Source organism: Chrysochloris asiatica, unplaced genomic scaffold (assembly GCF_000296735.1).
Source record: "Chrysochloris asiatica unplaced genomic scaffold, ChrAsi1.0 scaffold00041, whole genome shotgun sequence".
NCBI classification, from domain to species: Eukaryota; Metazoa; Chordata; class Mammalia; order Afrosoricida; family Chrysochloridae; genus Chrysochloris; species Chrysochloris asiatica.
The window spans coordinates 9,145,232-9,172,223 of NW_006408559.1; the positions used below are offsets into that span (position 1 = coordinate 9,145,232).

The 26,992-nt window shown below is 45.2% G+C and overlaps 2 protein-coding genes across 2 annotated transcripts in view; both read right to left on the reverse strand.

The window, feature by feature from the left end:
• The window catches only part of SLC13A4 (solute carrier family 13 (sodium/sulfate symporter), member 4), a 51,341-nt gene extending 33,936 nt beyond the window's left edge, over nt 1–17,405 (reverse strand). The window contains exons 1-2 of the mRNA XM_006861158.1: nt 17,307–17,405; nt 12,274–12,402 (exon numbers count right to left, since the gene is read on the reverse strand). Coding sequence (XP_006861220.1) covers nt 12,274–12,402; nt 17,307–17,405 — 228 coding nt within the window. The remainder of the gene's footprint in view (nt 1–12,273; nt 12,403–17,306) is intronic.
• Nucleotides 17,406–22,080: 4,675 nt separating this feature from the next.
• The window catches only part of FAM180A (family with sequence similarity 180, member A), a 16,062-nt gene continuing 11,150 nt past the window's right edge, over nt 22,081–26,992 (reverse strand). Inside the window, exons 2-3 of the mRNA XM_006861236.1 lie at nt 25,426–25,526; nt 22,081–22,425 (exon numbers count right to left, since the gene is read on the reverse strand). Coding sequence (XP_006861298.1) covers nt 22,081–22,425; nt 25,426–25,526 — 446 coding nt within the window. The remainder of the gene's footprint in view (nt 22,426–25,425; nt 25,527–26,992) is intronic.

A 26,992-nucleotide genomic window follows, 5' to 3' on the forward strand; every position in this document is an offset into this window, starting at 1 on the left:
GTTCATGGTACTGTTAATATTCTTCTATAACACTAGAACTCAAATGTATCAATTCTTCTATGGTCCTTATTCACTGTCTAGCTTTCACATGCACACGAGGCTACTGAAAATACCACGACTTGGGTCAGGCGCATCTTAGTCCTTAAATTGACTTCTTTGCTCTTGAACACTTTAAAGAAGTCTTGCGCAGCAGATTTGCATAATGCAATACGTCATTTGATTTCTTGACTGCTGCTTCCATGAGTGTTGATAGTGGATCCAAGGAAAATTAAGTCTCTGAAAAGTTCAATCTTTTTTGTATCAGGATTTTATTGATTGGTCTAGTGGTGAGGATTTCTGTTTTCTGTACATTGAGGTGCAACCCATACTGAAGACTGTGGTCTTTGATCTTCATCAGTAAGTATTTTAAGTCCTGTTCACTTTCAGCAAGCAAAGTTGTATCATCTGCATATCACAGGCTGTTAATGTATCATCTGCATATCACAGGCTCTCCTCCAATCCTGGTGCCATGGTCTTCTTCATGTAATCCAGTTTCTAAGACTGTTTGTTTAGCATATGGATTGACTAAGTATGGTGAAAGAATACAACCCTGGTGCATGCCTTTCCTGCTTTTAAACAATCCAGTGTCCCCTTGTTCTTTTTGAATGACTGCCTCTTGGTCTGTATACAGGTTCCTCGTGAGCACAATTAAGCGTTCTGGAATGCTCATTCTCCACAATGTGGTCCATAGATTGTCATGATCCAGACAGTCAAAAGCCTTTGTGTAGTCACTAAAGCACAGGTAAGCATCCTTCTGGTATTCTCTGTTTTCAGTCTAGATCCACCTGACGTCAGCAGTGATAGTCCTCACTCCGCATCCTCCTCTGAATCCGAGGATTATCCCTGGCAGTTACCTGTCAATACACCGTTGCAGTCATCTTTGAATTACCTTCAGCAGAATTTTACTTGCATGTGACATTAATGATATTGTCCAATGATTTCCACATTCCATTGGGTCACCTCTCTTTGGAAAGAGCAGAGATATGGATCTCTTCTAAACAGTTGTCCAGGTAGCTGTCTTCCAAATGTCTTGACACAAATGAGTGAATGTCTCCAGTGCTGCCTCAGTTTATTGAAAGATTTCCATTTGTATTCCATTAATTCCTGGGGCCTAGTTCTTTGCCAATGCCTTCAGTGCACCTTGGACTTCTTCCTTCAGTATCATTGGCTCTTGATCATATGCTATCTCTTGATATGATTGAACATCACCATTTTTTTTTGGTATAATGATTCTGTGAATTCCTTCCATCTTTCTATTGATGTTTTCTGCATCCTTCAATATTTTGCCCATTGTTGTTGTTGTTAGGTGCTATCGAGTCAGTACCAACCCATAGAGACCCTATGCACAGCAGAATGAAACACTGCCCGATCCTGGACCAACCTCACTACTGTTGCCACACTTGAGTCCATCGATGCTGCCACTTGGCCAATCCATCTAGTTGGAGGTCTTCCTCTTTTTCTCTGATCCTCCACCTTAACAAACATGATATCCTTCTCCAATGACTGGTCCCTCCATAGAATCCTTCGATATTTCAAGTCAAGACTTGAATTTTTCCCTTCAGTTCTTTCAGCTTGAGAAATGCTGAGTGTGTTCTTCCTTTTTGGTTTTCTAACTCAAGGTCTTTTCACATTTCATTGTAATATCCGATTTTGTCTTCTTGGCCTGCCATTTGAAGTCTTCTGTACAGCTCTTTTACTCCTTCATTTCTTCCAGTTGCTTTAGCATCTTTCAGCAAGTTTCAGAGTCTCTTCTGACATCTGTTTTGCTCTTTTCTTTCTTTCTTCTTAATGATCTTTGGCTTTCTTCCTTATGATGTTCTTGATGTCATCCCATAACTCTTCTGGTTAGTGATTATTAGTGTCTAATGCAGCAAATCTATTCATGAGATGATCTCCAAATATATCCAAGGTCAAATTTTGGCTGTTGTGGAGTTGTTTTAATTTCTTTAGTTTCATATTGAACTTGCATATGAGTAATTATGATTTGTTCCACAGTTGGCCCCAGGCTGGGCTTTGGCTGATGATATGGAGTTTTTCCACCATCTCTTTCCATAGATGTAGTCAATTGATTTCTGTGTATTTCATCTGGTGAGGTCTATGTATATGTTGTTGTTGTTATGTGCCGTCGAGTCGGTTCCGACCCATAGCGACCCTGTACAGGGTGTCCGAGGCTGTAAATCTTTACAGGAGCAGAACGCCTCATTTTTCTATGTATATAGTTGACTTAAAAAAGGTGTTTGCAGTGAAGAAGTCATTGAACTTGTAAATTCTGTCAAGTGATCTCCAGCATCCTTTCTATCACCAAGGCCATATTTTCCAACAACTGATCCTTCCTCCTTGTTTCCAACTTTTGCATTTCAATCACCAGTAATTATTAACACATTTTGATTGCATGTTTGATCAATTTCAGACTGAAGAAGTTGGTAGAATTCTATCATTTTATAATCACTGGCTTTAGTGGTTGGTTGTAAATTTGAATAATAGTGGTGTTGACTGGTCGTCTTTGTAGGCATATGAATATTGTATTATCACAGACAGCATTATACTTCAAGACAGATCTTGAAATGTTTTTTTTTGTTGTTGATGAATGCAATGCCATTACTTTTGAATATGTCATTCCTGGCATAGTAAACCACATGACTGTGAGATTCAAAATGACCAGCATCAGTCCATTTCAGCTCACTAATGCCTAAGGTGTTCATCTTTATATGTTTCATTTTTGACAACTTCTAATTTTCCTAGGTCCATACGTGCACATTCTGTATTCTGATTTTTAATGCATGATTATAGGTGTTTCTCCTCATTTTGAGTTATGCCCTATCAGAAAATTCAGGTCCTGAAAGCTTTACTCTAGTCTCATCATCGGGTTTAACTCTACCTTGAGGAGGTAGCTCTTTGCCAGTTGTACCTTGAGTGCCTTCCAACCTGAGGGGCTCATCTTCCAGCACTCTTATTTAGGTCGTGTCTCCTTCTTCCTAGTCTGCCTTAGTGTGTAAGTTCAGCTGAAACCTGTCCACCATTGGTGTACCCTGCTGGTATTTAAAATACAGGTGGCATATCCTACAACAACACACACGTCATGCAGTATGACAGACTGACAGATGAATGCTGGGCCTAATGCTGCTTCCATGAGTGTTACTTATGGATCCAAGCAAAATGAAATCTCTGACAATTTCAATCTTTTCTCCATTTAATCATGATGCTATTTATTGGTCCATTTGTGAGGATTTTCATTTTCTTTTACACTGAGGTACAATCCATACTGAAGGCTGTGGTCTTTTATCTTCGTCAGTATGTGTTTTAAATCCTCTTCACTTCGAGAAAACAAGGCTGTATCATCTACATACCATGCAGGTTGCTAATGAGTCTTCCTTCTACCCCGATGCCATATTCTTCTTCATATAATCCAACTTCTCAGATTATCTGCTCAGCATACAGATTGAATAAGTATGGTGAAAGGATACAACCCTGGTGCACACCTTACCTAATTTTAAACCATGTAGTATATCTTTGCTCTGTTCCAATAACTGGCTCTTTGTTATGAGTGTAATTAAGTGTTCTAGAATACTAATTCTCCACAATGTTATCCATAGTTTGTCATAATCCAGCAGTCAAAAACCTTTGTATAGTCAACAAAGTGTAAGTAAACATCTTTCTGGTATTCTCTGCTTTCAGCCAAGATCCATCTGACATCAGCAATGATATCTGTAGTTCCACATCCTCTTCTGAATTCAACTTGAATTTCTGGAAGTTTACTACTGATGTACGTTGTAATAGTTTTTGAATTATCTTCAAAAAGATTTAACTTGCATGAAATATTAGTGGTATTGTTTGATGATTTCCTCATTCTGTTTGGTCACTTCTCTTGGAATGGCCACAAATATGGTTCTCTTCCAATTGGTTGGCCAGGTAGCTGTCTTCCAAATTTTGTGCCATTGATGAGTGAGCGCCTCCAGTGCTGCATCAGTCTGCTGAAGGATTTCAATTTATATTGGCTCAGTTGCTGCAGCCTTATTTTTTGCCAATACCTTCAGTGCAGCTTGGACGTCTCCCTTCAGTACCATTGATTCTTCATCTTATGTAGCCTCCTAAAATGGCTGAACATAGACCATTTCCTTTTGGTACAGTGAGTCTGTGTATTCCTCCCATCTTCTTTTGATGCTTTTTGCATCATCCAATATTTTACCCAAAGAATCCTTCAATATTGCATGCAAAGGCTTGATCTTTTTCTTCAGTCTTTTAGCTTAAGAAATGCTGAGTGTGGTCTTCCCTTTTGGTTTTCTGACTCCAGGTCTTTGCACATTTCCTTATAATACTTCACTTTGTCTTCTCAAGCTGCCCTTTGAAATTTTCTTTTCAACTCTTTTACTTCCTCATTTCTTCCATTTGTTTTAGTTTCTCTATGCTTAAGAGCAAGTTTCAGAGTCTTCTCTGACATCCATTTTGGTCTTTTCCTTCTTTCTTGTCTTCTCAACGACCTTTTGCTTTCTTCCTGTATGATGTTCTTGATGTCACGCCACAACTTTTCTGGTTATTGATCAGTAGTGTCTAATGCATCAAATCTATTCTTGAGATGATCTTTAAATTCAGGTGGGATATGCTCAAGGTCCTATTTTGGCTCTCATACACTTGGTTTAGTTTTCTTCTGCTTCAGCCTGAGTGTGCATACAAGAAATTGATGGTCTGTTCTACGTTGGTCCTGGCCTTGTTTTGGATGATGATATCGAGTGTCTCCACCGTCTTTTCCCACAGATGATTCCCATAATTTGATTCACGTGTATTTCCATCTGGTGAGTTCTATGTGTATAGTTGTCTTTCATGTTGTTCAAAAAAGGTATTTACAATGGGTAAGTCATTGGTCTTGCAAAATTCTATCACATGATCTTCAACATCATTTGTATCAATAAGGTCATATTTTCTAACACTGATCCTTCCTCTTTGTTCCCTACCTTTGCATTCCAATCACTAGTAATTATCACTGTATCTTGATTGCATGTTTGATCAGTGTGAGACTGAAAAAGTTTGTAGAATTCTTCAACCTCATTTTCACAGGTTTTAGTGATTTGGTGTCATTAGTTCCCAGCAGTTTCCATTGGCCGGGCACAGTTGGAGGTCCTTTTCATGTACTCTGTCCCTTAAGCCTCTGCAAAGCATCTATTATTCTCCACCATACGGAGGAGGAAACTAAAGTTCTGAAGGCTTGAGAAAAACTTGCCAACAGTTACAGGACTTGAGCTCAGGAGCGTATAACCCAGAACTTTTCCTCTGAGCTCCTGGGTATTACGTACTAAAGTCAGCTGAGTTCATGAACCTATGTGTCAAATTCTGGATAAGAAGCTCACCTGGAGGTGGGTGTCAGGATGTCAGTAAGCATGGAAACTGAGAACCAGGTGAAATGAAGAGAAGCTTCCACAAGGGTACCCCACTGGGGGTGAGGGGAGATTCTGAATGGGCTGCTCCTAGAAGCCAAGCTAAATGACCACATCAGGTAGATTATAGGTGGACTCTGCGTCCCTGTCAAGTTAGGCTCCTCTGTGCTGGAAGCACCTGCCCCCACTGCCCTGGGCTGCAGCATAGAGCTTGGACCTCTCTTAGTTCTCTCGTGCGGCTCTAACAGAAATACCACAGGTGGCGGGCTCTGACAAGCACAGTTCTTCTCTCACAGTTTAGAAGTTTTGTTGTTGTTGGTAAGTGCCTTCAACTTGGTTCGAATTTATAGCAACCCAGTGCAGGATCTCCAGGGAGCAGTTGGTGGTTTTGAACCAGCTAGCAGTTGCAGTCTAGTGCTGATCCCACAGCACCACACCAGGAAACTAGAAGTCCAAATGAAGAGTGCCAGCTCTAAAGGAAGATGTTCTCTCTGTCGGTTCTGGTAAAAGGTCCTTGTCTCCTTTCGGCATCTCTAAGTCCAGCATTCCTTGGAGATCCTCAGGTGTCTTGACGTCAGTCTCTCCCTGGATCTAGGAACTTCACAGAGCGGGGACCCTGGGTCCAAAGAACACCCTCCACTCCTGGCCTTTCTTTCTTGGTGGTCGTAGGTCCCCCTGTTCTGCTCACTTCTTCTTCCTTTTATCTCTTGTAAGGTAGAAAGAGGTGCAGGTCACACCCCTGGGAAACTTTCCTGACATCAGATCTGGACTGTGATGGGATGAAGGTGTGGAGTTCCACTCTTACTCCTCCTATTGGTTGATGACATCAGATCACACAATGGTGGGTCATTACTTAACTACCATGCTGTCTGTGATAGGATAATAGTCATGCGCCTACAAGGAAGACAAGCCGATAGCACTATTATTCAAATATGCACACTCACCACTAAAGCCAGTGATGATGAAACTGAAGAACTCTACCAATTTCTTCAGTCTGAAAATGATCAAATATGCAATCAAGATAACTTTGATAATTACTGGTGATCAGAATGGGAAGGCTGGAAACAAAGAGGAAGGATCAGTAAGTAGTTGGAAAAATTGGTCTTTGCAATAGAAATGACGCTGGAGATTGCATGATAGAATTTTGTAAGACCAATGACTTCTTCATTGAAAATACCTTTTTTAAGCAACATAAAAGTTGTCTACACCATGGAGTCCACCAGATGGAATGCACAGGGTTAAAACTGAGTATATCTATGGTTGTATTCTTTTACCATATTTATTCAGCTTGTATGCTGAGCAAATAATCCGAGAAGCTGGGTTCTATGAAGAAAAACGTGGCATCAGGATTGAAGGAAGACTCATTAACAACCTGTGATATGCAGATGATATAACCTTGCTTGCTGAAAGTGAAGAGGACTTAAACATTTACTGATGAAGATCAAAGAGCCTTTGGTATGGATTATATCTCAATGTAAAGAAAACAAAAATCCTCACCACTGGACCAATAAACAACATTCTTATCAATGGAGAAAAGATTGAAGTTGTCAAGGACTTCATTCTTCTTGGATCAACTATCAACGTTCATGGAAGCAGCAGTCAAGAGATCAGACGACGTATTGCATTGGGCAAATCTGCTGCACAAGGCCTTTTTAAAGTGTTGAAGAGCAAAGATGTCAGCTTGAGGACTAAGGTGCGCCTGACCCAAGCCATGGTATTTTTCAATAACCTCATATGCTTGTGAAAGCTGGACAGTGAATAAGGAAGATCATAGAAGAATTGATGCTTTTGAGTTATGGTGTTGGAGGAGAATATTGAAAGTGCCATGGGCTGCCAAAAAGAGCCAATAGATCTGTGTTGGAAGTGTAGCCAGAGTGCTCCTTGGAGGCCAAGATGGCCAAACTTTGCCTCTCATACTTTGGACATATTGTCAGGAGGGACCAGCTGCTGAAGAAGGAGATCATGTTTGGTAAGATGGAGGGTCAGAGAAAAAGAGGAAGATGCCCAACAAGATGGAATGGCCAAGTGGCAGCATCAATGGACTCAAGCGTGGCAACAGTAGTAAGGCTGGCCCAGGATCAGGCAGTGTTTCGTTTTGCTGTGCATAGGGTCTGTATGAGTCAGTACCGACTCGATGGCACTTAACAACAACAACATGGGAAGGACAGTGAAGACACTCCATATCATCAGCCAAAACAAGGCTGGGGCAGACTGTGGAACAGACCATTAATTGTTCATATGCAGGATCAGGCTGAAGATGAAGACAATTAAAACAGCTCTATGAGAGCCAAAATATGACCCTGAATTTTGAGACCATCTCAAGAACAGATTTGATACATTTGACACTAATGACTGAAAGAAAACCGAAAGAGTTGTGGAGCAACATCAAGAACACTATACAGGAAGTAAGCAAAAGGTAATTAAAAAGACAAGAAAGAAAGAAAAAAAACTAAAATGGATGTCAGAAGACTATGAAACTTGCTCTTGATTGTAGAGAAACTAAAGTGATTGGAAGAAATAAGGAAGTAAAATAAATGAACAGAAAATTTCAAAGGGCAGTTCAAGAAGACAAAGATAAGTATTATGATGAAATGTGCAAAGTCCTGGAGTTAGAAAACCAAAAGAGAAGAATATACTCAACATTTCTCAAGCTGAAAGAACTGATGAAAAAATTCAAGCCTGGGCAAAGTACTGAACAATGTAAAAAGCATCAAAAGAAGACGGAGGAATACACAGAGTCACTGTATCATAAAGACTTGGCTGATGTTCAACCATTTCCGGAGGTAGCATAAGCTCAAGAGCTAATGGGACTGAAGGAAGAAGTCCAAGCTGCATTTAAGGCATTGGGGTAAAACAAGGCTCCAAGAGCTGATGGGATACAAACAGAAATATTTCAGCAAACTGATGTGGCACTGGAGGCATTCACTCCTCTGTGCTGAAAAATTTGGAAGACAGCTACCAATTGGAAGTCATGCATATTTGTGCCGATTCTGAAGAAAGGTGACTCAATAGAATGCGGAAATCATCGAACAGTATTAATATTACATGCAAGTAAAATTTTTCTGAAAATAATTAAAAATTGGTTGCAACAGTACACCAACAGGGAACTGCCAAAAATTCAAGCTGAATTTAGATGATGTGGAACTAGTGATGGATCTTGGCTGAAAGCGGAGAATGCCAGAGAGATATTTACTTGTGTTTTACTGACTATGCAAAGGCTTTTGAATGTGTGGATCATGATAACATTGTGAAGAATAAGCATTCCAGAACACTTAATTGTGCTCATGAGGAACCTGTAGATAGAACAGACAAGGGGATACTGAATGGTTTAAAATCAGGAAAGGTGTACACCTAGTTGTATCTTTTCACTATACTTATTTATATGTGAAACAAACAATCTGAGAAGCTGAATTTTATGAAGAAGAACATGGCATCAGGATTGGCAGAAGACTCATTAACCACCTGTGATATGCAGATTTCAGCAACCTTGCTTGCTGAAAATGAAGAGAACTTAAAATACTTACTGATGAAGACCAAAGCCTTCCGTATGAATTGCAGCTTAGTGTAAAGAAAACAAAAACCCATTCTGAGGAACGGCTGGTGGGTTTGACCTGTGCGGAAGGGCCTAGATGTCTGGAGAGATGCCCACACAGGCAGTCCTTGGTCTGAGGTCCTGGTGTGGCACTGCACGTTAATGCACTGGACTGCAAGGTCAATTTGGATGGTAAGGTTTGTTTCAACCTCAAGGTCGGTGGTTCAGGTTCACCAGATGCTCGTCTATAGGGTCACTATGAGTCAAAACTGACTCGCTTAGTGCTTAACAACAAAAACAACAAGGCTAAGATATGCTGTTGACTGTCAGCTGCCTGTAGTGAAATACAAAGACGTAGCTCTCTGATTTCATCATTGTATCATTTAAACATGTTACTTAGGATTTGATTCTTCTAATATCTCATTTTCCCTTCTCTGCCCTCTGTTTTCATCCCCTGCCCCCTGGTTTTTGATTGCGAAATATTAAGAGTATTTGCAGACCAATATCTCCCTTAAGAAAATTCATGTTTCAGGTTGATTTCTCTTTTAAGCATGCACACAAACACACACTACCAATTCTCTTTCTATAAAGGAAGAGGGAGGTAACGACTCTTACGTGGGTCTCCACGATATCAGTGTCGTGCAAGGAATACAAACCCAGCTCAGGGCCCTTGGGTGGGACCCTCTTCTTTCTGGAGAGCATAAGGTGATGGTTACTCAGCGCCACTCAAACAAACAAAACCAGCAGAAAACGAAACCAAACCCCAACCAAACCCCAACCAAAAAGCAAAACACAAAACGGTCTGTTGAATCCAATTAAACAGTAGGTAGACAGGCTATTCATTTGCAGTGAAGTACAACAAATTGTTGTTAAGTGCTGTTGAGTCGGTTCTGACCACATAGACTGGATGCACAATACAACGAAACACTGCTCAGTCTTGCACGATCCTCACAATTGCAACTTGAGCCCACTGCTGCTGCCACTGTGTCAGTGCATCTTGTTGGGGGTCTCCCTCTTTTTTTGCTGACCCCCCCCCACTTTTCCAGGCATGATGTTCTTCTCCAGGGACTGGTCCCTCCTGATGGCTCAGGATTGTGTTTTGTTCTGTTGTGCTTAGGGTCACGATCAGTCAGAACTGACTCAATGACACCTAATAACAGTGAGGAAAAGGTACTGATTTGACTGCAAAGCCATTTGAACTGCAAGTTCACCAGCCAATCCTCAGAAATCCTATGCAGGGTTGTTATGGGTTGGAACTGACCCAAGGACGCTTAACAACCACCTTCTGTTTAAAAGGCCAGGGATATAATAGGTATATAAATCATTTTTGTTTAAAAACTGTTTAGGAAGACTTCTACCAAAATTGTTGTTGTTAAGTGCTGTCAAGTCTGCTTCGACTCTTAATGACCCAGTATAAGGTTTCTGAAGGAGCTCTGGTAGTGCAGTGGCTACAAATTGGGCTGCTAACCTCAGGGTCAGCAGTTCAAAACTATCAACTGTTCCGTGGGAGAAAGATGAGGCTTTCTTCTCCCGCAAAGATTTATAGACTCAGAAACCCTATACAGGGTCGCTATGAGTTGGAACCGACTCCACGGCACATAACAACAACAACAATAAGGTTTCTGAGGAATGTCTGGTGGGTTTGGACTGTTGACTTTGTGGTTAAAAGTCCAATGTGTATCTGAGAGCGACACACCAAGACTCCTCAATCAAAATTGTTGTTGTTAAGTGCTGTTGAGTTAGTTCTGACCCATATAGGGTTACCAAGGAGTGGCTGGTGGGCTTGAATCGCCGACCTTTCAGTTCAAACCAACTTTGCAGTCCAGTCCACTAACGCACAGCTCCATACCCATCAAAATTAGGCAACATAAAATGTGGGCACGTGACAGGGTAAACGTCATCTGTCTGGAACATTCCCTTACAGGGATTGATGTAAACCCTCCACAGTGTCAGACCACGAAACAGTACTGAATCAGAGCTTCTGTATTTTGCCATGGGTTTCTACTTCCTCTCAGCTAGGACAGACATGTCCCACAAACTCTATGATTTCATAATCTTCTCAGACTCTGAGAGGAGGCAGGTTCAAGCTCACCAGCTGATCCTCAGAAACACTATATAGGGTCGCTATGTGTCAGAACTGACTAGATGGCACTTAACAATGTTTTTTTAACTCACTGAACCGGTCTGCTCATCTGTAGAATGGGAATATTAATAATCAGCTTGTAGAAATCTGGTGAGTACATAAGGAATGTAGCATTTCTAGAACACTGCCTGGTTCTTAGAAGGCATTAACATTTAGTTTCTTTTCTTCTTCCTATGCACTTCTATCCCTAACCACATTCCCGCCTTTACCATTCAATCTCCTCCATCAGAAACTTCAGCTGCTGTAATGACAGTCGAAATGAAAGCAGGTACTGAAAGGAATCCTGGTATGGACCTGTAGGATAAGCACTGGACCGCAAGGTCAGTCTGAACTGCAAGGTCGGCAGTTCAAACCCACTAGCTGCTCCTTGGAAACCCTGTACAGAACCGACTCAATGGCACTTAACAACAACTGAAAGCCGTATGGAGCACAGTTCTACTCCAACACACATGGGGTTGCCATGACTTGGACTTGGTTTTACAACAATTCACTTGGCTTCCTTGTGAGTGAGGACCATGATTCATCTTGCCCCTGGTTTCTGATGTTCTCTTTCTTCCCTATTTTTGAGAGCCTTTAATGTTTGCCCTAAAACCTGGCCACATCCTGGGGTACGTGTCAACCATTTTGTTTCTGACAATGCCACAGAAAAAGTGTGAACCAGAGAAAGCAGAAGTAGTCAGAATCCAGCCAAGGAGGAAAGAGTAGTTACCTGGAGTTGAGGTAGAAGGAATGGAGATGTCTTCTAGTGAGGTCAATGTGAATATCGTCAGAACTCAGGGAAACATGCTAAGTCTGTCTGTCCACCCACATTTACTGAGCACCGGCACTATATGTGTTCAGCTTATAAGGAGATTCAATAGAAAGGGAGGCCCAATCTTGCCTTTTCTTCGAGTACTTCCAGTTCAAACAGACACACATACGTCCAAGAAAGAGCAGCAGCTTATTCATAAGTGCCAGTAAAGGGGCTACTGGGTGAGATGAAGGAAGGAAGGCTAACTGAAAGAGGCCAGTTTGAGGGGGTGATGAATGGGGTGTGGCTATGAGGAGATGCGCTTGGGTCAGGAGCAGCAGGTGCAGAGACTTAGTGTGAGGGGTTGTTCAGAGGGTTAACGCAGACCCCTCAAGTGCTCTTTGAGTCCCCCTTCCCCCTGTGCCCTCCTCCTCTGGCCCAACCCTCCAGGGACTCTAACCTCGCTGGACCGGAGAACTCCGAAGAACGGGTAGAGGAAGGCAGGCACCAGGGCTGCAGCTCCGAGTGGTACAGCCTCAGACACCCAATACACAGCTGTGACGATCAGCACATAGGCACACGAGGCCTCCTGCAACATGGAAAGAGGTGGTTAGGGGCAGGACATCTGTGGGCCAGCACAACCCACCGTCAGCCCAGGGCAGAGAGTGTGGCGAGCGGGTCAACTGCTCAGCTTGCCAAGGTGTAGACTGGGACAATTCTACAGATGGACCGAAATCCAGGAGCCGGGAGACTGAACGTTAATCAAGCATCCGGACCCTATACTGTGAAGGCAGCATTGAAAGCCGGGCAGAACATTTTGTCTCCCTGGTGATCTGCGAACAAAGCTTTCAGCAGAGTTGAAGATGTTTCAAAGGACCCCGAGTATCACAAACGGTTTGCACTCAACTAGAAACCCTGATGGCATGGTGGATGAGTGCTCGATAAGGTTGGAGGTTCGAATTCACCAGCGGCTCCTCAGGAGACGGGAAGGGCAGAGCTTCTGTAAAGATTCACAGCTTTGGAAACTCTATAGGGTCGTTCTGCTCTGTTATCAGTCAAAATTGACATGGCTGCTTTGGGTTTTTCGTTTTTTTAAACTAAAGGTTGGTGGTTTGAAACCATCCAGTGGTACCATCAAGATGGCAGACTACAGAGAGCAGTTCTACTCTGTAACACAAGGGGTCGCTGTGAGTCAGAATCCAGGTTTGGTTTCTGGAAGGTGTTTGAAGACTTTGGGGATCGATGTATGTGATGGGTTCATGTATAGATTCTGAGCTAAGTCACCTTTACTTCTGCAGAGAGTGTAAGACATGAGGTTGTGGTGGCATTTGGGCATGTGCCTGATCTGAGAGCCACAGGTCACAGGAAGTGAGATTCTTGGATTAGCAATAACCCAAAAGATGCTCTTGTAGCCTGGAGTTCTGTGTATGTGTGTGTGGTTGGGGGTGGGTTTGTCTCAGAAACATCCCAAGGGACATGAAGAGTCCAGCAGAGACTCCAATCCAGTCCCCTTCTCCATCTTCCTTCTAACCAAGGAACGTCTGCTTTCCTTTGATTTATATGCTGAATTACAAATAAGATTCTGTTTGAAAAGCAAGGCTCCACTGCCTCAAGATGTTCAGATACGACGTGTAAATCTCTGCTTTAGACAAGTCCCCAGAACAGTTCCAAACCGCAGTAAAATACAATGAAACATCTTGTTAGGCAGTGGGCAAACACACGGACTGGTCGGCCAACTCTTCCCCTTCATTCTGCAATCTAGGGTCCCATCGTTTTGTATCTAGGCATCTAGGGGATCTCCTTGCAGAGTCAGTGATGAGTTGAGGGAAACTAAAGGGAAGGAAGAAGGGAGGAGAAGACAGGAGAGGGGAGAAGGCAGGGGAGGTAGGCAGCAATCCAGATAATGGGATGATCTCTTTAGTTGAGGAAGAGGAATGATGTTGGTACTATTGATATTTTGGGCCAGATAATTCCTTGTTGAAAGGAGCTCTGGTAGTGTAGTGGCTAAGAGTCGGGCTGCTAATCTCAAAGTCAGAAGTTCAAAACTACCAGCTGTTCCACGGGAGAAAGATGAGACTTTCTGCTCCCATAAAGATTTACAGCTTACACAGGGTCACTATGAGTCGGAACTGACTCCATGGCACACCAACACCACCAATTCTCTGTCGTGGAGACAGTCCTGTGCATTGTAGGATATTTATCAGCATCCCTAACTTCTATACACAAGGTTCCAGTAGCAACCCCTCCCTTTCAGTGGCAAATAACAAGGTCTCCAGACATGGGGTAGGGCGGGATCCATCCCACCTCCATCGATGCACAGAGAACTTGTTGCTAAGTGCCATTGACTTGCTTCACAGTTAACAGAATGTGTCTTGTCAGCCTGGCCACCCTCACAGTTGTTATGTTAGAGCCCACTGGGCAGCCGCATGGACCTGGTTGCTCCGGAGGGACCACTGGGTCTGTCTACCTTGAAAGGAAGCTCTGGAGATTTATCATCCCCCCAGGCCTCCCACCTTGCTGGTTGTACAATTTACAGATTCACACAGAGTAAGCACAGACACCATTTTTATAGAAAACTCAGCCCTCCTTAACCTTACCCCTGGTGGAGCTATGGGCTAAGCATTGGGCTGCTAACTGCAAGTGTCGGTGGTTCAAACCCAGCAGCCACTCCATAGGAGAAAGATGAGGCTGTCTGTTGCCGTAAGGACTTATATAGTTTCGGAAACTTTGCATAGAGTTGCGACGAGCAATGGGTTTGGTTTTATTTTGGGAGTAACCGGAGCCCGGCACTGCTGACTGTCTTGAGTAGGGCTGATTCATCATGTTGAGAGAGATCACCGAGAAGCCCTCCATGATGGTGATTTCACCGAGCTGGGAGAAAACCCAAGGTGGCTGTGGGCTCCTCAGTTTTCACACTTAGTCTATCCTGTCCCCATGCGTTACACAGAAGAACTTCTCCATGGGGTTTTCTTGGCTGTGATCGTCATAAAAGCAGATCACCAGGTCTTTATTCTGCAGTGGTGTTGGATGGGTTCAAACCACCAACTTTTAAGATAGGGTTGTCACTGTTGGATGCTGTGGAGTCTCTTCTGACTCATAGCGACCCTATAGGACAGTATTGAATTGCCCCTTAGGGTTTCCAAGGCTGTGATCTTTAGAGGAGCACACTGCTAAGTATTTTCTCTCACTGAGCGGTACATGGGTTCAAATGACTAACTTTTTGGTTAACAGCTGAGAGCTTAGTTATTGTACGATCAGGGCTCCTGTTGTTAAGTGCCGTCGAGTTAGTTCGGACTCATAGTGACCCTGCATAGGATTTCCAAGAATCGTCGAGTGGGTTTGAACTACTGATTTCGTGGTACACTACAGTGCCACACCAGGATTTGTGTTTTAGTAGACAAGTACAAACCCTTCGTGCCAAAATTTTTCTTCATTCTAAAATCTCAGGGCTTAGGTCTGACCTGGCCAGAGGTGACATTGGGGAATCTTGTTTTGTTTACACAGCTTCAGTCTCCCACCAAAGTGACAAACAGTCCCGGCCCCAGCGAGGACCTGCGGGAGTGATTAACCCTGTGTGTCTGGACCGAACTGCGTTTCCTCCAGCTACCCACAGATTCCGGGGTTGGGGTTGAGAAATGGGAATGGGACCCAAAGATTGTTCACTGTAGCGCCCACTGACACTTCCTGGGGCCACAAGATCAGAGGGAACTTAAAACCTTTGGAAATGTTAGTCAGACAGCAGAATCCACAGTGGCTGCCAAACTGCTCCTTTTGAAAAAGGATGCACCGGACAGAAAGGAGCTGGAAGTTCTTGGGCCCCACTGAGCCTACTGGCCGTCATCTTTTTTTCTGGGAAAGAGGTGTGATGCAGGGAGGATGGAATGTTCTACATTCCAGTCACCTGCTGGAAGGAGACTCGGTCTGGAAGCTCTGAGGAGGATTGTGCTGCCCCTGAGGCAGCCGCTCTCACCCGGGGGAGCTTCTGCCCCAGAGAGCACATGTCAGTGTCTGGAGCCATGTTCGGTGGTCACCATTGCCCACAATTCTCTGGCCCCACCCCAAATGTCAAGAATGTTCTGTGGAGAACCCTGAGGGTGGAAAGATCAAGGAGCAGAATTGTCTTTTGGCCTAAGGGAGTACAGGCTGAAACCCCTCAGCATTACTTACAAACCTACACAGAGAGGGCCGCTCAGTTTTCCTTTCTCTCTTTTTATTTTTTCCTCCTACAATGCCCCTCTTCCCTCAAAAGTATAAGATAACTTTGCGTACTTCAATTTCCCTCCTTTCAATAGATTCTTCTCATTAGTCATAGAAAACAAAGATGCTCAATGAAGGTGGGAAACACTTAACCCCAGAGTCACAGGCCCTAAAGAATGAATGCAGGGAGAAGCCAGGAGCCCAGTTCACATTGCTGCCTGCTAATCCCAGCCCAGTTTTAATCAGAATCCTCTTGGCACGCTGGGGTGTTTATTCTACTAAAGATTTAAGTCAGTTTGTTTTTAAAAGGAATCCTCCTAATCCTCTCTCTTTAGTTTTTTTAAATTTAATCTTGGTTACCAAGTTACTCCAGGGGCTATGGGGCTTTTTCCTCCCACAAATACACAAGTTAGTTAACTTTTCCTACGACTCCAGGGAGGGGTCGTGGGGCAGGGGACAGAAAGAGGAAGGGAAGGGAAGGGAAGTCAGCCAAACTCAGAGCCAGAGCTGCACTTATGTGCTCACAGGAACCCTGATAAGGATTCTATCGGCGGATGGAGCTCTTCCCATTTTCTGTCTCTTCTGAGGCAGAGTTGCTGACCAACCTCACTGCCGCTGAACCAATTCCAGCTCCTAGCGACCCGGTTGGACAGAGCAGAACTGTGCCCTAGTGTTTCGGAGACTAAATCTTTAAGACCGCAGCCTCAGCTTTCGCGCATGTGGTGAGCAGCCCCAAGCTGAACCCAGGGTGTCACCAGGGCACCTTTAGAAACTGCAGAGGAACACAGATAATCAAAGAGCCTTCCTTATGCGTGGGATTAGGGCAACAAGTCATGGTCCACTTCCAACTGAGAAGTCATGGAATGAACTTATCAGCACCCATTACAGCCAGACCCCAGACTCAGGACAGGTGCCCAAGGGCCCTCGCTGGAACCAGACCCACACCTCCCCATCTGTCTCCTTTGAGCCAGTACTGTGGCATCTTCCTGGGTCTCCAGGTTCATCTTTTGTTTCCAGATAGAGAGTCACATGTTGGCTACACATGCTCAGCAGAGTGTGGGCAGGCTGGCCCACAGATTAAGACCCCGCTCTAAGCTGGCAGACCCCTGACCCCAGGTGTTGGGGTCTGGGAGTGGGTGGGAGGGATGAGGTGAGAATGGCCGTTTTTAGGAAGAAGCATCTTAGCATCATCTTTCAGAAAGACATTCCTAACGTCACACAAACAAGGACTCTTTTCAAGTGTTGCAGAAGCCCCCTCCCCTCGGAGACCCAGGTTGGGGTGGGGGTCATACTCACACTGCTGGGGTGGAGGATGAGCAGCGGCAGCAGCAGCAATGGGACCAGGATGACCAGTAGCAGGTTGCGGGCTCCCAGGAGGCCCTTCAGCAGGCCCATGGTGAACCTGCCCTCGACTCGTCCTGCCTCGCTGCAGGAAGACCGGTGCTCTCTGTCCAGAAAGACGTCTGCAACCTCTTTGGCGTCTTATTTCAGAGACTCCCCTTCTGCCTCAGGGGCTGAGCAGGAGTCAGATACACCTTGTGTCTCCCAAAGGCTAGGTCCTTGTCTTCTGTTTTAGGTGGGGTTGATAAGCATGGTTTTATGACCAGCAAAAAGGAACTGGGAGAGGACCGTAAAGGGGGGCATAATGGGGACCCTCTGGGCTTGCTCAGCAGTCCAACACCTTCATTCTAGACACCAGCCAAGGTCCTGTTAGCCAGTTACAAGGACCCTGAAGGGACCATTCACAGGCCCTCCATCCTGGTTCCTCCCTCGGAAGGTCTGTTCTGGGGCGGGGATACCAGTTTCAGCTCCTACCTGTGCTGCTGGTGATAAAACTCTAGGACCCCCTTCCCGTAAGACAAGCCCCAGAATTTGCTAGAGGCTCATATGGACTTCAGGTAGACCTGTTCTTTCCTCTCTGGACCGGCCAAATGGCTGTCCTTCAAATGGGTTTCACACTTATAATCTGAGCCCGGGCCTCCTGAGCAGAAAAAGCCCGGAAGACATTCCTTTTTGTCCCAGAACAAACACTTGCTAGGGGCCCACCTTTGACTTCAGTTCACCTATGGGAGGCCCTGGATGGAACTGGAGGCCCCGCCCACTGATGCCAGCCAATCAGCACATTGGACAGAACAACCCACCCCTTTTCTCCCCAGGCCGATTCTGATTGGCCACAGCAGGGGCCTGCTGAGCCTGCGGAACCAAGGCCGCTGGCAAAGGTTGTTGTTCAGTTTCTTCAGCAAACCACCCAGGGCCTCAGGGATGACCATTGTCATAAACAGGATCCATGCTCTGCAAGCACTGCTTTCTTATATGGGGAGATAGGCCTTGGAGCTGTTCTTGGGAGGGCCACCTGCTGACCTAGCCCTTAGGGAGATATATCTGGTGGCAGGAAGAAAATGGAATCTTCATTCTGTAGATATTTGCCCCCAGCGTCCAGTTGTAAACCTGCTGGCAGACATGGTTTCCTTCAGCCTCTGGGTGAAAATACTCTACACAAACCAGGTCTTCCTACAGAGAGAGGCCCCTTCCTAGAGAACACAGAAGGGTAGCTGCCTCTCTGGAAACTTTCAGGAGCCAGTCTCATTTGGAGACCCTCTGAACCCAGAGGAGTCCTGGGCTTGGCTGCCCAGGTACCTCAGAAGAAAGGCCTGGCGATCTACTTCCAAAAGGTCACAGCCCTTGAAAACCCTACAGAGTGCGGTTTTATTTTGACGCACATGGGGTCTCCATGAGTTAGACTTGACTTGACAACTGGGTTTTTTTTTTTTTTTTTCCATTCTGTTTTTGCTGGTGGAAACAGTTAAATGGTTGACTATTAACTGGAAGGTTAGTGGTTTAAGCCTACCCTGAGATGCCTTGGAAGAAAAGCTTGGTGATTTACTTTAGAAATATCAGCTATTGCCAACCCTATGGAAAAGCTGAGAAGTTAAGGGGGCAGGGAAACTAGAATACTGGAGATGTAACTCAGATCACAATGAAAGAGCCTGTGGACACATTGTGAAGCTTGTAATTAATGTCACAGAACATTCTGTAAAGAAATTGTTAAGTGGGAACCTAATTCACCACGCACACTGTCATCCAAGAACACAATAGAATATTATTTAAAAAGTCTAAGAAAATCCCATAGAGCAACTGTATTCTGACACACAAGGGGTTGTCTTGAGTTAGAATCAGCAGGTTTTCTGAGCCCAGATGACAGCGGCTAGAGGGGTGCTCCAACACTCCTCTCTGAGGCTCTTTCCCCAAAAAGAAACCAACGTCATCCACAGAGAAAGGAGGAGAGGTTGGAACACATGAGGGGCTGGGAGGGCAGGGAAGACGCTGGCACATTTAGGGACAGGGTCTTACCAGCAGCACCTCGACTCTGGGATTTCTTCTGTCTACAGAACAGGAGGAGTCCAGGAGTCATTGTGGGTCAAACACTGGACTGCTAACCTCAAGGTTGGTGGTTCAAACTCATCAGCTCCTTCGAGGGAGAAAGATGAGGCTGTGTGCCCTAAGGAACAGCTGTATTCTGTCCGTCTGGTCACTGTGAGTCAGAATCCACCGATCAGTGGTTTTATAGAATGGGAGAAGTTACTAGTCTCTTTTCTCAGAAAGGGCATGTGGATCTGGGCAGAGGAAGCAAAAAACACACCCCGAATCTTCTAGAACTGGTAGTCCTGCGCAGTATTGCCTTGATCTGGGAGAAACTGTCCTGAGTCAAGGGTTATGAAACCCACTTCTCTTGAAATTCAGAGAACACAAGGAATGGCGTTCCAAGACTTCACAAATCTATCAGTTGGAAATGATCCCCAGGCTAAAGGTGAATCAGTCAGGGAATGACACCAGAAAACCAGTTCTTCTTGACTTTAAAGGCAGAGCAGTCCTGGCCAGCCCTGGACCCTCTGAAATTCTCTTGTCATTGTAGGTTGGGCTGGAGTGACTCACTTCTATAAACTCATATTAAGGACTGGCTACTGTATTTACTACATTCTGGCCTTGTTTCTGAAATGATTTTGAAACTCTGAGTGAGCAAGTACTACATGTGTGATGTTTTGGTTGCAAACATTAAAGGAACTGGATAATAACGAACAGCTGGGGGTATAGCGGCTGCATGCTGGGGTTCCAAGACAGCTGTGCAGTCAGCAACTGCTGTTCAACCCCAGAACAACGCCAGATTCCGCTGAGTGAAATCATCTGAGATAATAAAAACTCCAGTGATCTCAGAAAAATCCGTCATGACATTTTTATTGTATGAAGATCTGTTAAATAGAAATTAGGTCAGGTGATTCAAGAACTCAAACTATGGTATGAATTGGGCAAATCTGCCTCTAAAGATCTCTTCAAAGTGTTAAAAAGCAAAGATATCACTTAGAGAGCTAAAGTGTGCCTGACCCAACCCGTGGTATTTTCAATTGCAGGCTAAAGCTGGACAGTGAATACTGGAAATTGAACAAGAACGGATGCATTTAAATTAAGGTGTTGGCAAAGAATATTGAATAGATCATGGACTGCCAGAACAACAAAAGCACTGGACCACAAGGTCAGCAGTTCAAAGTCACCAGTCGCTCCTTAGAAAACCTATACAGGGTCGTTATGAGTCAGAACTGACTCAACGACACTTAACAACAACAGGTCAGAAGAACAAACAAATCTGTCTTGGAAAAAGTACAGTCAGAATGTTCCTTAGAAGGCAGGATGGCACTTTGGCCATGTCATTAAGAGGAAGCATTCTCTGGAATCCTGGTATGGTGTTGTAGTAGGATAAGCACTGGACTGCTAACCATGAGGTTGGCAGTTCAAACCCACTAGCTGCTCTTTGGAAAGTCTGGTTCTTGGTCAGTGAAATCATTTGGTCTGGCCCAGTCAAGGCAACTGCACTTCCAGCCATCACATTGTTGTTGTTAAGTGCCGTCGAGTCGGTTCCGACCCATAGTGACCCTGTACAGGGTTTCCGAGGGTGTAAATCCTTACGGGAGTAGAAAGCCTCATCTTTCTCCCGTGGAGTGGCTGGTAGTTTCGAACCACTGACCTTAAGGTTCGCAGCCCGATTCGTAACCACTATGCTACCAGAGCTCCTATAGCCATCACATTAGGGGTGAGTTAATTCAATGTTTGGCCAAATATAGCAGGTTAATTTTTAAGTGGATAATTTTGTACGGCCCATGAATGATGTTATAAATTTTCCATGAATGATGTTATAAATTTTGGTAGAAAAAAGATTCTCCACCCCTGTTATACAAGGTCGCTATGAGTTGGCACAACTGGACAACATTTAACAACAACAAGTCCCTGGAGACAGGCAAATGCTTGGTAAAGTAAGAGGGTCAGCGAAAAAGAGGAAGACCCTCAAGGAGATGGACGGACACAGTGGCTGCAACAATAAGCTTGGACATAGCAAGGATGGTGAGGAGGGCGCAGGACAGGGCAGTGTTTGGTTCTGCTGTGCGTGGGCTCACTAGGAGTCAGAACCCACTCAGCAGTACCTAACGACAACAAGGTGAGCCACACAGTAAGACAAGAAGTTCTCCCTCAGTATTCCTTCCATTTTTTCCAGATGAACACAACCTTGTCCAGGATCATAACTGAGAGATGCAAGACATTAAGATGGGTTACAAAAATAAGGGTGCCCGTAACTTGCATCTTATCTGTGGAAATATCTCCTGACTGAATTACCACACAGATGGAATTCCATTCAGTTCGTTCCAGAGCCATGGAAACTTCTCTACACAGACTCTTGTCAATGTGTCTTGAGTCACCTCTGAGATGACCATGTGGATGCCATCGATAGAGGAAATGTCCAGAATATTGTGATCCCAACATTTCCCAGCAGTTTAGAAACGGTAGAAATGATTGCATAAGTCACAGGCATGTTCCCACCCCTGAGTTACTCTGTCTCTGAGTAGACCTGACCCAAATGTCACCTGACTGTCATGGTGGACAACAGGACATTCATGAGGCACAATGGGGGAAGTCTATACATACACTTTGGCATACACGTTGTTGCTGGTCTGTAGACGATAAAGAGTTTTGGGATTACTCTGTGTGTTGGTCCCTGCTCTATGGCCCTGTGGGGACCAGTTTCTCAGAGTGGCCTACTGGAGCTGGAGGACCTCAACAGGTCATGCCTCAAGGCCTGGAAGAGGCTAAGCAGGGCCTGGGCCCAGATGTCCTTCTGATGTCCCTGAGACATGGCTGTGCGGTAGGCCACATAGGCTAGGGTCAGCACCGTTCTTTCAAAGTCTTCCTTCTTGAGGACGCCTGGGTGGCTGGAGAGGCTGGCGCTCAGCCGGCGGATGTCTGGGATGCGCTTGGGGATCACATCATTGCAGACGGTGCGGAAGTCAGCAGCCTTCCGCAAAGAGAGGAGCTCCTCATCCTTGATGGAGATCTTCAGGTCAGAGCTGATCTCGAGTTCAGCAAGGAGGAACTGATGAGAAACATGGGGTGTGGAAAGATGGTTGAGGACAAGGTTTCACTCATTTGTACACTCATTCATTTAGGGTACCTGGGAGACCTGGGTTCCAGCTGACTGTTCCCATTACTGTGCAGCCTTGGATGGGCTACTCAGTGTCTGATTATCCAATAGGCAAGGTAAGCATGCGTTTACTTACTAATCTCTAGTGTACAATTTCTTAATTTCTCACCACATCAAAGACCTACTTCTAGGTATGGCAGATATCTGCCTCTTTCTCAACCCCACAGCATCTTCCTACAGAATCAAAGTCTTTTCTCTGGGTTAGGTGTTGGGCTACTAAACCCAAGGTCAATTGTTCAAATCCACCAGCCACTCCTCAAGAGAAAGTTGAAGCTGCCTGGTCCTGTAAAGATTTATAGTCTCAGAAACCCTCTATGGGGTCCCTATGAGTGGGGATTGGCTCCATGGCAGGGGTTTTTTGTTTGTTTTTAAACACAGAAAGAGTCCCAGAGGGACACAGCTTCCTTGTATTTACTTACAATCTGCAGTGAACACTTCCACATGGGTTTCACCGTATCTTTGATTAATCTTTAGTGGACCATTTCACAGAAGAGTAAGTAAGTACAGATAGGTCCATTTTTACGTTATTTATTGGGTAATCTGCACTGGTTAACTTCTCAGAGCCTCACTTTCCTCCTCTGTAAAATGGGTAGTAGCATCATGCTATAAGTCCTGGGTAGTGCAGATGGTTACGTATTCATCTACTAACTGAAAGATTGCTGGCTTGAACCCATCCACAGGGATGATCTGCTTCTGAATGGTCTCAGTCTTGAAGACCTAATGGAGTAGTTCCACCCAGTACACTTGGGATCGCCACATGTCAGAGTCAGTTTGGTGGCAACTGGTTTTTGCCACCCTTCTGTGGCACTGTAAGATAAGCACTGGACTGCTAACCACAAGGTTGGTGGGTCAAACCCACCAACGTCTCCTCAGAAATCCTATACTGGGTTGCTCTCAGTTGGAACTGACTTGTTTTTGTTAAGTGCCGTCAAATTGGTTCTGACTTAGAGCGACCCTGTACAAGGCTTCCAAGGAGCAAATGGTGAGTTTGAACTGCTAACCTTGTGGTTCAAACCGACCTTGTGGTCCAGTGCTGTATCCCACAGCGCCACACCAGGACTCCTCGGTGGCACTTAGCAATAACAATAATAACAAGATAAATGTGGACAACATCAAATGCAATGATACAAGGCTGCCATTTAAGTAAACAATGATTACTTCTAATGGCCAAGATTAACCTCATTCTCCTTTTCCCCTCCCACCTACCAAAGATCTTCTAAAGCATATGCTGATCAGTTTGGATAATTATTAAGCAGAAATAGAGTCAAAGGCTACAGAGAATTGTGCTAGGAATGAATTGGGATACAGAGGTATGGCCTTCCTCTCACCTGCCCTCCACAAGCAGGGGCAGATCTGTCATATACTCTGTCAGGCTGTGTATGGCACCAGGCCCATTGTGGGAACCAGGAACCACCTTTCCCATGAAACGACTCAGAATTCTAACAAGAATTCTCTGCTTCCATCTCTCCTGTGCTCTAATCTGTTCTCCATGTCTGTCTGTTGTCTTTCTCACAGATTTGCTCATACAGTGGCCACTTTTAAGACTTGGCTGTGAGGTTTCAGAGTGCTCCCCCAGGCCACAGCGGGTGCTCTCTTTCTTACCTGGTCAGTTCCAGTGCACGGGGTCAGAGCATACCCAGGCTACAGGGGAATTTTGGAGCTCCTTGTCTACCTAGCAGTGGAGGGGACTCAGTCCTAGAGTAAATTGGTGACTTGTGTGAGGACACATAACTGTGGGTGGAGAAGCCCAGACTACAGTTCAACGGTACTGACCACAGCACCACGTGGCCTCAGGACATCCTGAGGAGGGGGGAAGAGGATAGGTATGAGAAGAGAGGAGAGCTTTCGAGGGGTCCAAGCTTTCAGAAACAATGCATGGACACCAGAAATGGCCTTGTCATCACACGGTGCTGCTCACACAGTGAGCTTGGCATGGTTTTGCTTGATGGGCACCCTGGTTGGGATGACTGCCACACACGGTGCCTGGGTGCCAATAGTGGATCCTATGGTCCAAAGTTAGACTTCTAATTTTGCCCAGGCTGCGTTCTCAGTCTCACTGTGTCCTGTTACAGCATGTGGGAGAGGAGGCGTGCTTTGACCTGGGCAGGATTATTCAATCTCCACAAATGAGTCTAGGCCCTAGAATAGCAGAGGCCACTTTTTTTCAGGGGCTCCGAAAATGATAGAGCTGGTGCAGTGTCTTTTGCTGCACCACCCCCACCACCTCCAGGACCCCTGGTGACACAGTGGTTAAGTGCTTCACTACTAACCGAGAGGTTGCTGGTAGGAACCCAACAGAGGCTCTACAGGAGAAAGATGTGCTAGTCTGCTTCCATAACGATGATAGCTACAGAAATCCTATGGGTACTTCTACACCATCCTATAGGATTCTTATCAGTCACAGTCGACTCAATGGCAACATATTTTTGCTGTTTATTTTGATGGTCTTGGTGTTGTTAAGGAGCTCTGGTAGTGTAGTGGTTATGAATCAGGCTGCTAACCTCACAGTCAGCAGTTCAAAACTACCAGCTGTTCTGTGGGAGAAAGATGAGGCTTTCTGCTCCCGTAAAGATTTATAGCCTCAGAAACCCTGTACAGGGTCGCTGTGAGTCGGAACTGTGCCATTGAGGCCGTAATGAATCATAGCGACCCTATACACAAGAGAATGAAACACTGCCAAGTCCTTGGCACTCAGCTGCTAACTGGAAGGTCAGTGGTTCAAATCCACCAGTTGCTCCAAGGAAGAAAGATGTGTCACTCTGCTTCTGTGAAGGTGACTGTCTTAGAAACCCTGTGGGTTGGTTCTCCTCTGTCCTACAGAGTCTCCCTCACTGTGAGTCAGAATCTAACTCGATGGCACCAGGTTTTGTTCTGTTGGGTTTTTTTGCCTACCTCATAGAGCAGTTCCACTTCCTCCAGGGAGCTCTGCAGGACTGGGTTCAGCGGGATGGATAATGACCTCTTTGGCCGGTGGGCAGCAGGGAAGAGCACAGCTGGGAGAGACAGAGAGTGAGTTCAGTGGGTTTCTGTGTGCACCTGTCCTCTTCCCATACCCACCTCCAGGATAATTTTGTGTGCATGCTGTCCTCTCTCCACCCCACCACCCCAAGGATACTTCTGTGTGCACATTGTCCTTTCTCCACAACCCTCAAGGATAATTCTGTGTGCACGCTATCCTCTCTTCACCCCCCGCAAGGGTATGTCTGTGTGCACACTGTCCTCTCTCCACCTGCCCCCCAAGGATAATTCTGTGTGCATGCTGTCCTCTCTCTGCCCACCCCACAAGGATACTGCTGTGTGTACGCTGTCCTCTCCCTGCCGCCTCCACTCCACAAGATGAATTCAGTGTGCACACTGCCCACTCCCCACTCCTGAACCCCAGGCTCATACTGTGTGCACATTGCATCCCAGGAGATACACGGGGCATCCAGGACTGGGAACTAGTGTGCTATCCTGTTCCCCAGCTATATATGGAGTATCTTCTACCACAACTTCTTAGCCCTCTAGCGCGGCTGTGACACAAACACCACCGTGGATAGCTTTAAATAACAGAAATCTAGGTGTCAATTCTAGGGAAAGGCTTTCTCTCTGTGCCAGCTCTGGGGAAAGCTCCTTGTCTCCTTTCAGCATCTGTGGGCTTGTCGTCCACTGGAGGTCTCCATGTGTCTTGGCATCAACCTTCCGCCGGGTCTAGGAGGTTCCCCGCACAAGGATCCGCATCCTTCTTGGTGATAGTGAGGTTCCTCTCTCTGCTCGTGTTTCTCTCCTTTGATCTTTTGTAGATAAATGGGATGCAGCCTGCACCCCAGGACACCTCCCTTACATGGTGGGATCAGGGCTGTGACCTGATGAGCCCATCATGAGGTATGATCACGTGACATCATTACATAACTGCCACATGACATCATTACATAATGGCCACATATTACATCATTATGTAACTGCCACATGACATCATTATGTAACTGTCACATGACATCATCATGTCATTACATAACAACCACATATTACATCATTACGTAACTGCCAAACCACTGAGAATCATGGGCTAACCACGTTGACATATATTTTTTGGGGAACACAATTCAATCAATGACAATAACACAATTCAGTGCTTACTCCCATCACATGGAGTCTTTCAGGGCCATCTTAAATGACCAAAGATGCAGAGTCCTTGGTGGCAGCAGGCAGAGGCACAGAGAGGGCACAGTTGGCTTCTGCTTTCTCCTCAGTGGGAGGTGAGCCTCATCAAGGTCTGACCTGTTCCTGCAGGCTCTTCTCTCCCCTTCAACTGATGAAGTCCTGCTCTCAGGATAAGATCTGAGAGGGACTTTGATTCTTCTCCCAGAACCTTCCTCCCTCTTCTTGAGAAACTAAAGACATGGTTGCTTTTGAAATTAACACCTGTCTTTGTTTCCTACATCCAACTTCAGGAAGTACTAACAATTGTTGTTGTTGT